The 12,122-nt window shown below is 36.0% G+C and overlaps 1 protein-coding gene across 1 annotated transcript in view; it reads right to left on the bottom strand.

Moving 5' to 3' along the window:
* Positions 1 to 12,122, bottom strand: part of PIK3C3 (phosphatidylinositol 3-kinase catalytic subunit type 3) — a gene marked incomplete at its 5' end in the record, with an annotated part of 75,231 nt that overhangs the window by 40,282 nt on the left and 22,827 nt on the right. The window contains 8 exons of the mRNA XM_084278908.1: positions 182 to 310; positions 2,627 to 2,758; positions 4,974 to 5,090; positions 5,881 to 5,986; positions 8,491 to 8,558; positions 9,135 to 9,222; positions 10,498 to 10,652; positions 11,911 to 12,096. Of these exons, the coding sequence (XP_084135034.1) occupies positions 182 to 310; positions 2,627 to 2,758; positions 4,974 to 5,090; positions 5,881 to 5,986; positions 8,491 to 8,558; positions 9,135 to 9,222; positions 10,498 to 10,652; positions 11,911 to 12,096 (981 nt within the window). The remainder of the gene's footprint in view (positions 1 to 181; positions 311 to 2,626; positions 2,759 to 4,973; positions 5,091 to 5,880; positions 5,987 to 8,490; positions 8,559 to 9,134; positions 9,223 to 10,497; positions 10,653 to 11,910; positions 12,097 to 12,122) is intronic.

The raw sequence follows: 12,122 nt of genomic DNA, 5'->3' as shown, positions 1-12,122 counted from the left end.
GACAATTTACTTATTTAAATCTGCACAGGGTCATTGCCTGTCTATAAAGAGAAGAAAAAAGCCACCTAAGATCTGAGAACCCTGGAATGTATTAACAATATAAGTTACATTAAACAGTTTTACTCCCAACAGGGAAAGTCAAGAAGACAGAAGGACAAGGATGTGGATTAGTAGTTCTCACCTTATCCATGAGTGAAATAATCTGAAGAATAAGTTGATCCTGACGTAAATCATCACCATGCTTAAAAATTACAGGATATTTGCCACCATCTTCTGTCTTGAAGAATAACTGAGCAGGCATTAAGGCACTCTGGAAAAGGAAACTTACTCTACTAAGCTGGTTGACAGCAATGCTTGTGTTAACATGTTGCTACTGTATGCATCAGGTCACAAGATTTGCGTATCAAATTCAGCTACAAGAAGTTTTAGAACAGTACCATCTGAATACCAGCTGTGTGGCATTGAGGAACAGAGCTCTTTTCATGTTCCTTAAATTTGACAGAAAAGCAGCAATTTTAAAGCTTCTAAAAGCAGTTCCTGTTTAGAACTAAACAGAGCCTAACATTTCCAGTTACTGGAAGTGTGATCAAGGCATGTTTTGTTTTGTTTGTTTTTGTTTTTAAAAAAACAACAAACCAAAACTAGAGAAACAATAACAAAAACAAAGAAACAAACAAAAACCCAGCCCTAAGTCTTTTCTTGTATAGCAAGGAGTGTGACGGGTACATTCCCACACACACTCATCCCCTGTAGCAGAAGAGGAAAGGACCAATTCAGATTTTGTTTGTACGGATGTAATTTCAGCAAACACAGAAGCACTATGCAAAAGGTCACAACAGAACAAATTTAAACTGTCCAGATCAAAGACAGACACAATTATAGGATAAACATCAAAGAAACGCTAGGGGCAAGACATCTTCAACAATTAATTGCTTCCTTAAGCTATTTAGTAAAAGCAAAAATGTCTTTTTACGTTGTTGTTTGAAAAAGACAATTTAATTGTTTGCAATTTCTCTGCAGAAAATAGGGTGAAGGGGATCAATTACCTACATGAATGATTTCATCTATTGCAACTGACCAACTCATTTCCCTCAAAAGCAAAAAACAAAACCAAGAAAAAACAAACAAAACAAACAAAAAACCCCAAGGATACAGAGTTTAATATTTGAGCAGCTACATTACATTTACACATGCAATTAACATTTTTAAATTATTAAGTTCAAAAAATAAAGGAAACATTACTCTTCTAATAGTCCTACAAAAGCTGCTGTGATGTTCAAAAGCACCAAAAATCATTCTTCACATTTGGGTTTGTTGGTTTTTAGCCTGTGACACAGAATGGGAATTCAAATGGAAATCTGTAACATTCCAGAATCAAGAGAATCAAAACCACGTCTGATTCTGAGAGAAGTTACATCTCATTTTTGGGCCTGAATTTTTTACACTGCTACAGAACACCAATATGTAGAAGAGTATCTGACATGACTTTGTCCTGATTAAGTCAAGCTATTATTTTGATAGGAAACTATTCTTTTTGTCCCACTCCACCCCTTAAGACATATTCACACTAAAATTTGACTCAGATTTACAAAACCTTGTTTTCCTGACAAGGTTTTCCAATGAGGTTGCCAACCTGAGTTGAAAAAGCATGCAACTGAAAAAGTGTACTCTTCAAAGAGACTAACTGTATACAAAGAAGCAAGCCAAACCTTGCTGGGGAACTAAGAGATGGGATGGCACAAAACTACGTACAAATATTAAATCTCTGTTTTTAGGTAAACACAAATAATACCACAGGCAACAATTAGCCTGTCAAAGTATGAAGCTACTAGAAATAATAAAGTTCTCAAGTAGCAGAGATGACGGATTAACACTGGTTGTTACAGAAGCTTGTACAATTTTAACTGGTGAACACATGGTATGGGCCTGACTTGTAAAGCACATTTTGGTCATCTTAAAATTAAGTCACAGTCACCTCTGTAAGTTAGAAGTAAATTTATAAAGAGGTCCTACATCACGGGAAACAGATAGTAACTTACATTCTGAGTGGTGTAAGAAGTAGAACAACCTCAGCCCTACAAACAGTGTTTATTATTTAGATTAAGAGATGTCCATATGGTCAAAAGCAGGTGCTACAGACTGGTTTAAGGACTTCCATAGGGATACAGTATCTACCTACGAGCAGTGTCATGAAATGGACAAACTTACCTTCTGCCTTCTGGTCTCTACCAATTTAACATTTTTATTTTGCAAAGGAATAGACACATATATCTAGCTGAGATGCAGCAATCCTAACTTCATTTGTAAAATTTTTATCATAAGAGGTATTCCTGTTGAACACTTTAACTGAAGGTCAGAGGAACTCTGAACTAGGAGGTATGCCTTCAGCTTGGGCACTCCATAAACTTGGAAAATTCTACCAGTCTTGTAAAAGCTGCTTTAAAAAGTTTGCACATTCACTTGACAAAACAATTTAAAAAGAAAATAAAGAGTTGTTTTAGCATTTTAAGTACAACTTATAGTCATATTTTGCCTTGGCTATGTCAGCCCCATCTACCTTTCCAATTTATGTTTCTAAGCTCTTAAGATCTGTTTGTAATTCAGCTATTCAGAGTATCTCGTTTACCTTGAAGAGTGTGGCTTTTTCAGGGATTATCCCTTTAATTTTCACCTGAGGTTCCAGAGGAAGTGGAATAAGCTCCATATCTGCTAAATTCATCTTTTCATTATCTGCTAACAATGCTTGAAGCCTCTCATTCTAAAAGGAAAAAAAAAACCACAAAACCTCAACCACTTTTAAAGAAAATAATCATAAAACACATACCAGATACATATGAAGAGTTAAAAAGTGTTTTAACAGAGAATATATTATCAGCAAACACCCACTCCTCCAAGCTCAACAAAGACAAATCAGGAAGAGACAACCCAAGGCCTGCATGGAACAAGGAGCTCCTGGGCACACTCAAATTCAAAAAGGAAGCCCACAGAGGAGAGAAGCAAGGGAGGGTAGTCTTGGAGGAAAACAGAGAAACTGAACATCAGGCATCAGGTCAGGAATGCTAAAGCCCTAACAGAGCTATATCTGTCCAGGGACATGAAGGACAGCAGGAAAAGTATGTCAGTGATAAAAGGAGAACAAGGGAAAATGTGTGCACCCTCCTGAATGCAATGGGAGACCTCATAACCCAGGGTTATGGAGGAGGATGAGGTACTAAGTAACTATTTTGCCTCTCTTCACCGGCAAGAACTCTACTCTCACAGAACACAAAGGCAGGGCTGGGAGAATAAAAGAAGGTAGTTTTAGATTAGATATTTGGAAAACAATCTTCACTGTGAGGGTGGTGAGTCCCTGGCACAGGTTGCCCAGAGAAGCTATGGATGTCCCTGTATCCCTGGCAGCATTCAAGGCTAGGTTGGATGGGGCTTTGTGCACCCTGGTCTAGTGAAAGGTGTCCCGGTCTATGACAGAAGGGTTAGAACTAGGTGATTGTTGAGATCCCTAACAAACCAATGCATTATATGCTTCTATTAAATTATTTACTCCTCCAAAGAATACAGGTTTCACTCTTAGAATCCAGTGAAATAAACATCTCCATTTGTGTAAATCTGAGTAAGAAAGTGGGTATTTTATCTACACAGTGCATAGTCAAGCAATTTCTTAAGTGTCGGATATTAGAGTCTTACATAAATTTATTTTTAAACTGCCTGCACAAGGAGCAGAATTATCTTTTATACTAGTATCAAATACAAGTTTTGTGTTCTGAAATTTTATTGAAGTCTTTAGCTCTGATCCTTTAAATCCCTAACTCAAGGAGATTCCCTACCACCAATGAACTGAACAGGCTGCACAGAACTGATTTCAGAGCTTGCTCTACATTCCTACATCTGCAGTTGCCAGAAATACAACACAAGTCACTTTTCAAGTTCTTCACGCCTGGTGTCCTACATAAAGGGTCGAATACATAAAAGACCCCTACTGAACATAACAGGCATAAACACAGACACACAGCAAGGTAGCCCACTACTGTTGGGAATGCTTCTTTTCATTAATTGCTGCTAGCTAGATTTTAATCCAAAAAATATCAAAGACACATGTTTCTTACTTTTACAGAAGTATCATGCCAATTATAAAAGCACATCTGACAGAACACTATCTATGTACTGCATAAGCAGGAAAAACATGTTTATGAACTGACCCTCCCCCCTTTGGTGACTACATGTTTAATACTGATACAAAGCACATTCACAAAATTTTGTGCAACATTTTTATGTTCCATTTTCCCACACAAATGTGCCTAATGGATTTAAAGAAAGAGGTAAAAAAATGATTACATTAAAACATCCATGGTTAAAAATACTAGTGTCTGTTGGACAAAAAAGAAAATATAGGATAGAAATTCCTTTGGCAGTACTCTTCATCAGACTACCTGTCAAATTGATTTGAAATTTTTTAACTAAGAAGGATAAAGCTTTTTAAGATGCACCAATGGTAGAAATAATTTTCCTCAAGATATAACAGACATCTTTCAGAGAATGCACAGTTCTGTTAAACACATGCTTTATGTAGAAATAGTTTTGTTGCTCTTGGAATAAATGAAACCTTATTGCTAGTCAAATTTCATTAGCTATCCCATCATAATTCTCACACAATAATCTCTGCTCCCCTCATATGTCCGCCCAAACTTCTTCACTGTTATATCATCAACTATTTAATTATTCCCACAACTTCCTCTTGCAAAATATCCCCAACTTTTCTCCAGGTCTGTCCTCTTTTTCATTTATAACCTTCCAGACCACTTTTGAACTTTGACTTGTTTAAATCTCTCCTAAGTAAGTTCAAAGTTTTCTAAAATTATTGCAAGACAGGCAGATATCTGTTATGGATCTCAGTGCTAGGAATTTCTAGTGAAAAGCTAACATTGTCAACTCCAGCCAGAGATAAGCTTTTAATCTTTTTTCTTAAGAGAAGTTACCTTTTTCTTACGATTCCCACTTTCACGCTGCACTGCTTTCATTACATGAACCAGCCGATCTACAAACGTCTGCTGGGCTGCCAATAAGGAACGCATAACTCTGACAGACTTATCACCCTAAGTGAATTAAAAGAAACAAAATTAGTTCTTTGTTCAGTAATTATTTTATCTAGAAGTTATTCTCTTATTCTTGGAACTTTGGGCTTCTAAGAGGCAAGTGAATAACAATTAATTTCCCATCAATCAAAAGTATTTTCTGTAAAACAGAATCACTGCAGCTGGCAATCAATTACCTGACCTACCAGTGCACTTCTATTTGCATCAGTAATATCAGTGGTGAACAGTCATGCGTGGCAAATCTATTCACGTAGCCAAAGTTACTAAGTGTAAGCACATGGGAATATTCTTACAAAGCTTTAAGAGTCCGATTTACTTAACGTCCCTAAAATGGGAATTAATGCAAAATGTGATATATACTGAAATCAGGAGAGACTGCACATCTGCTACAAACTGTATATTGTAATTTACAACTTTTGATTGCTTTTGCCTTTTTTCCCTGCTGCTCCAGCACCCTCTGCTGCTGATAAACAGAACAACACTAGGAGTTCAAAAGAGGTAGGTCTCTTGCCTTTATCTGCAAGGCAAGGTTAATTGCTCCCGATAAAGAAATAGCAATTAAAATAGACTGATTACACAAGGCAAAGGATTTTAAACCATCATGTTACTAACAGGAACATGCAAAAAAAAGAGCAAAAATCCCTCGATATTTATTTTTTCAGTAGTTTCTTTGGTTTACCACCAACTTTATAATACATTTCAATACATACAATATGAAAAGCTGTTCTCCATGCCTTTTTAAAGAGCGACTATTCCAGAACACTGTGTATTTCCTTCATAGAGACATTACCTTCAGCAAAGCCTGACTAAATCTTCTCATCACATTTAAGTACATTTCATGAGTCTTTGGGTCTCTCTGCTGAGTGTCTTGGTCTTCGCACTCCACTATTACATACCTACAGAATAAAAACAATCCAAATTACACTGTACTCTAGTGCAAATAGAACATCCTTGTATTACAGGCCTGGAACTAAAAACAAGTAATCCATCTTTGAATGAGGTATCAACCAGCAGGCAAACTGTTGAAAATTGTATAGTCAAACTTCAAGTTGAATCAGGAGAGCCTATCAAATTTTCTGCTATGTTTCACTTTCAGTGAAGAGCCATCACTCAAACATCACACGTTAGAGGTCTGAATCGTATGAGCACTCTAACCAACTACATGTTGGAAGAGTAGGCATTCCACTGTGCTAGTATCTTCTATGTAACACAGTGGCTGCAAACTTGCTATTCAAGTATACCTAAAAAGAAAAAAAAAAGAAAAAGAAGAATCCTCACCCTACCTGTTCCCTAATTTACCATCAGCAATGGTGAAAGAGATGGTATTGGTCCTACAGCAGCTCTGCAAAGTCTACATACCAGAATAATTTTTCTTTTCTAAAATTATGATTTACAAATAATATTTAAACTGTACAATTTGGGACAGTTATATCAAAAATTTACTCTGGTATATTAAGCAGGTGTTTGGAAAGATTTTGTTTATTTCTATTTGCATTACTGACAAGCAAAAGTTAGATATATTCATGGGTCTTTCTATTGATAGATACTTCCTGTAGTATTACCAGTAGCAACAAATACGCACACACACAAAAAAAAAAAAAAAAAAAAAACAAAGAAATTAGCATGTCAGTTGATTTTCAAACAGTGCATTTGGATTCCAAATTGACTCTACAGTCAACCAACACACCTGGACTTGAGGATGACAGCTAAAACAAGGAAGGTCTGATTTTCAAGGGTTATTGTACTTTTTCCACTGATTATTTTAGGTGCATTCTCTGCCTGGACAGTTGAAACAACCAATTGATCAGCAGTCAAGAGGATTTATGGCAACATCAGCTCAAACAGCAGCAGCAACATTTGTATTTTGTCACTGAAAAATTGGGATGTTTGGAAATAAACACGAAACTGACCAGGCTTTTGGTCTATTGAGGGAGTTTTCTGGGGTTTTGGGGGGTTAGGTGGGGTTTTTTGTTTGTTTTGGGGGTTTTACTTTGGTCAAAAGACAAAAGTTTCAGAATTCTGTAATGGTTGAGCTGTCTGTAGACTGAATGTCTGAGATGTTTCCGAAATGTCAGTGAAGAGTTTCTAGCAATGTGACAGAAATAAGCCTTAATAAGTCTTAATGGAGAATACTTGACTAGGCGAAGCATTTGACTCTGCCCATGTCAATTCCGACCGTTATTATTTTTAATTATTTAAATTTAATGGCACCTTTTTCTGAAAACAAACATTATCTTTGACCACTACAAAAGTAGTAGAACTGACTGACCTTACTAGAGGACCTAAGTAATTGCAGTTAAGTTATGCACTTAAATATTTTAAAATTAAGCTACTAAGAAAGCAATTAAATCATAAAACTTAAGACATTTATAAAATGGAGTCACTCTCATGTTATGATTCTTGTAGGAATTTGAGGAGAACAGTTTAGTAACTTTACTTCACATGTCAAACTGTTCTATTCATGGCTTATCTGTGGCTAATAGTCACAGTATATTAACAAGATAATGCGTATTAGTGTTTTTAATTAATCGATACATTTAGAAAGCACACAATTGAGAATCATTCAAGTTTAGCCATAAAAAAAGGCATCTAAGTTGTCTATTTTAAAATATATGTCTATTTACAAGAATGTGTTGTGTATACGCACAAAGTTATATACATTATATGTAGATGTGCACACACATTTCATAGTGCAGACCTCTCCTCACCTCAGCTTTCTTCAAATGAGATAGTTTTATCTGCAAATGCTCACTCAGAAGCCATGCAGATAACCAGTTTAGGGATCTAATTTCATTATTAAGCCACCCAAATGAAACAAGATCCTTAACTGAGTCATCTCTATCTAGACAAACTATTCACTGCTAAAGTTCCCCCTTAAGAAAGGACACATATGCAATGGCATTTTCTGTGTGCACACAGTACAACCACAAGTGGAATCTAAAAAGTAATTAGGCTAGCACAAAAAAAAAAAAAAAAAAATAGTGCTTTATGAACCTTCATAAAGTACTTGATTAATACTTAAGTGCATAACCTTAATATTCTAGCCAACACTGTCAAAACATACACATGCACCAAACAAAAGCAGAGCAGAAGAGGAACTTCATCTCCTTCCCACCACCACAAACTTAGAAGCTATAGTTACGCTTTTTACTTAACAGTGTACTTAATGCCCACAAATCCCTTCCTTTTTCCAACAAAAAAGCACATTTGTGTGTTTAAAACCCTTTTACTCATTATATGATCAAACGCTTATTGTTTTAAATCAACTATATCATCCTGACAGAAACTGAGATTCTCAAGTTCCCAAGACAGGTCATGTTTGCTGTGCATTCATCTGGGCATTATAGCTTTGATTTCAATTGGACATTGATGCAGCATAAACAAATATTTTCTAACATACCAGTATAAGTAGTTTGCCAACGTGGAATTTTTGCATGCTCGTGAAATCAAGAAAGTGCAAAGGTCTTGCTGGAAGGGATTTAAAAAAAGTAAAAATAAGTTAGAAAGGTCTCATGAGAGAGAGTAGAAGTTAAGGAAAAACCTCAAACAATTGCAAGGAGTTTTGAGAGATACATTCATTCCCATCTAAAATATGAATCCAATCCAACCTACTATGTAAATGATACTAGTTTTAATATTACTCCAAATCAACAACACTACAAGTAAAAAGGTCTGATATTACAATACTGTATTTACCAACCCACTGAAAGTACATTATGTTCAACAATCAACCTTTATTGTAAAGTTTTTATTTACAATATATTGCATTTCCCTCCTCTGCAGTTCCTCTCTGCTATAAGATTCAACTCCAAAAGGGATTTGTTACCCTGTCTTGCATCCAGTAGATCTAAACCTCTTTAAGATGTTCTACATCTTAGCATAATGAAAACAATCTGTAAAGGATACACAACACTGAGGTGCTTTTTTAAGGTTTTAATATTTCAATCAAAAAGAAGCATCTATCTTGTTCAAAAGCAAAAACAGTACCGGGTCACTAAAAAGCCTGGAGTATCAAAAAAATACAGAGTGAAGCATTTGACTTACATCAAAGTTTTCATTATCTGCAAACTCTTTTGTCTTAGCAGTAAGAGGAGGTGAGGAAACAGGTGGAACAGGACTCATGATCTGGGAACTACATAAAGGAAAGCATGTAATTGGCATGATTAAAAGTTCTTGCTTGGGGGGTAGGATGCATGCATAGAAACAGCAACACATTTATCTCATTTCCTCTGTATAATAAAGTCAAAAAAACTGGAAAGGAAGTATTTTTGAAGATTGTTTCTTGACCTTGTTTCAGAACAAACTACCAGCAACTTTTGACAGCTGCGGTTCCTGAAAAAAGCAACAATCTGTGTCTGGGTAGCTACACAGTTTATGGCTGTGAAGGCCATTCACTTACATGAAATTTAGTGTTTTGTTTCACCTTTCATAAAAAATAAAAGACAGAGATGGGAGTTTTTAGCAAATGCACATTTTCAGGATAAGCTTTTTATAAATGTTCTTAAGATGAAATTGCTAACACGCAACACCTGCAAGCACTCATCTCTGGAATGCAATTACACGTAACAGAGTAGACAAATGCAATGCTGGCAAGGCAAAATTATCAAGACAGTTAATTTACCTGAAAGGAAGTAATCAAACAGCTCTACTAACATCTATGTGTCACTGCAGCCTCAAAGCATACCATACATCCAAGGGCACCCACTCTACAGCTCAGCGGCAAGATCAATGGAAAAAGTACACTTATCATATGAAAAGTATACCCTGGTGACATAAGTGATTAGAGACTGAAGCTTAACTCTAAAGAGACTGAAAATCCATATTAAATATTCACAGGAGACTTTGGTTTCCTAAGTTTGTTTTCACCTTGCTTAATAACGTATTAATTAGACATTTCAGCCTCTCTTTTGGATTCCTGCAAGAACAAAAACTGTGCTCCCCCAGCTCCTTTACATTCACAGGACTCTCTGTATGCTTTTTTTTTTTTGGGTGCAGGAAGAAATTTCTTTATATTTCAGACTGATCAGACTTTTAGATCCATACTCTTTGATGAAAGTGTAAAGCAGAGCTTCATAGGAAACATTCTCTGAATACACTGTAACTTTTTCAAAGACAGAAGGAAGCAATGCCAGTGTTTTTCCTGCTCTCCAGAGCATGCTCTTTACTGCATGTTCTCCTCTCATACAGTAAAGTCAATGCCCAAAACTTCAAGATTAAGAATATTTGCTCTGTAAACTATCTGTAGTCAGGAAACACTGAAAGTTCGGTGGTATATTTTTAATTAATGTCACTGTTTCAGATTATAAAACAGGATGTCAAATATGCAATGGTCCTTGAAAAGCAGAAAGAATTTATGAGCTTTGTGTTACATATTTTGTCTTTTCTGCTGGAAATCTAAGCTTCTTACCTATCTATTTCTGCACCGTTACTTCCAGATGCTGTCACGCTTTCTGACATTGAACCCTGACTGTCCCTCTTGCTAGGTTCCAGTCCATTCTTTATGTCATCGAAGTTTTCATATTTCAGTGCCTGGACTAACTGCAGCAGGTACATCAGCAAATCCTTATGGAAGAAAGAAAAAAACAATTAATTGAGGGGGTCAGTCAAAGCTGCCTAGTCTCCACATGTTTTTAAAATTCTAACTTACAGAAAAAATTTGCTGTGATTTAGTGACCTATAAAGAAATAGAAATTAGGGTCTCCCTAGCAAGCAATGTACAATTGAAAAACTGTAGGATGGATGCTGACTTTCAAAAGATAAAAAAATCTTAAAGGGATAACTCAGTAACTCAAAGGTAGTAAGTATAATTAAGTAAATATTTAAGTGCAATTACTACTTTACAGTTCTCTTCAGTTAAGCTACCTTACTTGCTTCCAGCATCCACAACATACACCTTGCAGTATGTAGCTCCCAAGAAGAAAATTGAAGCATAAAATCTGGACCGTGGTACCAGGAAATCATGATTCTCTCCTCTCTTCTGTAGCTGGGAATCCAAATAAAACCCACATATCTGATGTATTTAAATCGAAGAACAGAATTTTATCCACTTACTATTTATAATGAATTTGTTGCCTATATTACTCAGTTTGCCCTGTTTGGTTGCCTTCAAACATGTCATAAAAGATACATGTTTAAAGTCAAAGTAGTATGACCTTGTTTATTGAAGTTGTTTTGAAAAAACTGATATATTTATGCTTTCTATTTTATACTCTATTGATTGCCAAGGATTCAAGAGTTATGGTAATACATTCCAAGTACTTTTAACTGTCAAAATAAAATAAAATATATAAATAATTAAAATTTAACATATTTGCATCTATTAAGTGGGCTCTGCTTGCAAATCATAGCTCATCATATGCTAATCAGTATACAATTAGCAACACTTTATTTTCACAGATGCTTTCCTACCCACTTTTTTTAGAAAAAGAGTATGATGATATATTCCTGCAATTGACTAGGTGGATTTGTTGGAAATCTTTCAGTAGGCTATTTAATTTCAGAGCACTCCCATCCAGGTTAACATTTAAAATCTGCCAGAGGTTTCTAGGGGGAGCATACAGTTGTTTTACCTTGTTTGACAAAACCAGTTATAGCTGTCTCTTCACACTATGACAATTATTCCTGAGTGCCACTTAATAACATGAAGGCTGCTTCATAAAGATCTTGTAGTAAATAGCATCACAATGAGTATTTCTTGTTGCTTTCCATCACTATTATTCACTTAAGTCCCTTAAAAAGTAGCAAACTTTTCAAGTTCTCAGAGACACTAACAGTCCTGATACCAGCTGACTTTCACAGGTACCTACAGACCCATGAATACCTCATCATCAGCCTGCTGAAGCCTGGCAACGGCATAGCGCCGAACTGTTGGGTTGGTGAAGTGAGATGACAGAAGTTCTAGAGAGTCTTCCACATCCATGGGCTTCCACTTGCCCAGCAGCTCCAGTGCTTGCTTTGCCTCCTGTGGTAGGTCCCAGTTGACACATTTTAAGAATTTTGTCAGGGCCTAAAGAGAAAGAAATTGGACAATTC

This window comes from Gallinula chloropus (genome assembly GCF_964237585.1).
Source record: "Gallinula chloropus genome assembly, chromosome: Z".
NCBI classification, from domain to species: domain Eukaryota; kingdom Metazoa; phylum Chordata; class Aves; order Gruiformes; family Rallidae; genus Gallinula; species Gallinula chloropus.
The sequence above is the reverse complement of the archived record's forward strand: the minus strand, read 5'-3'. Positions and strand labels throughout refer to the sequence as shown.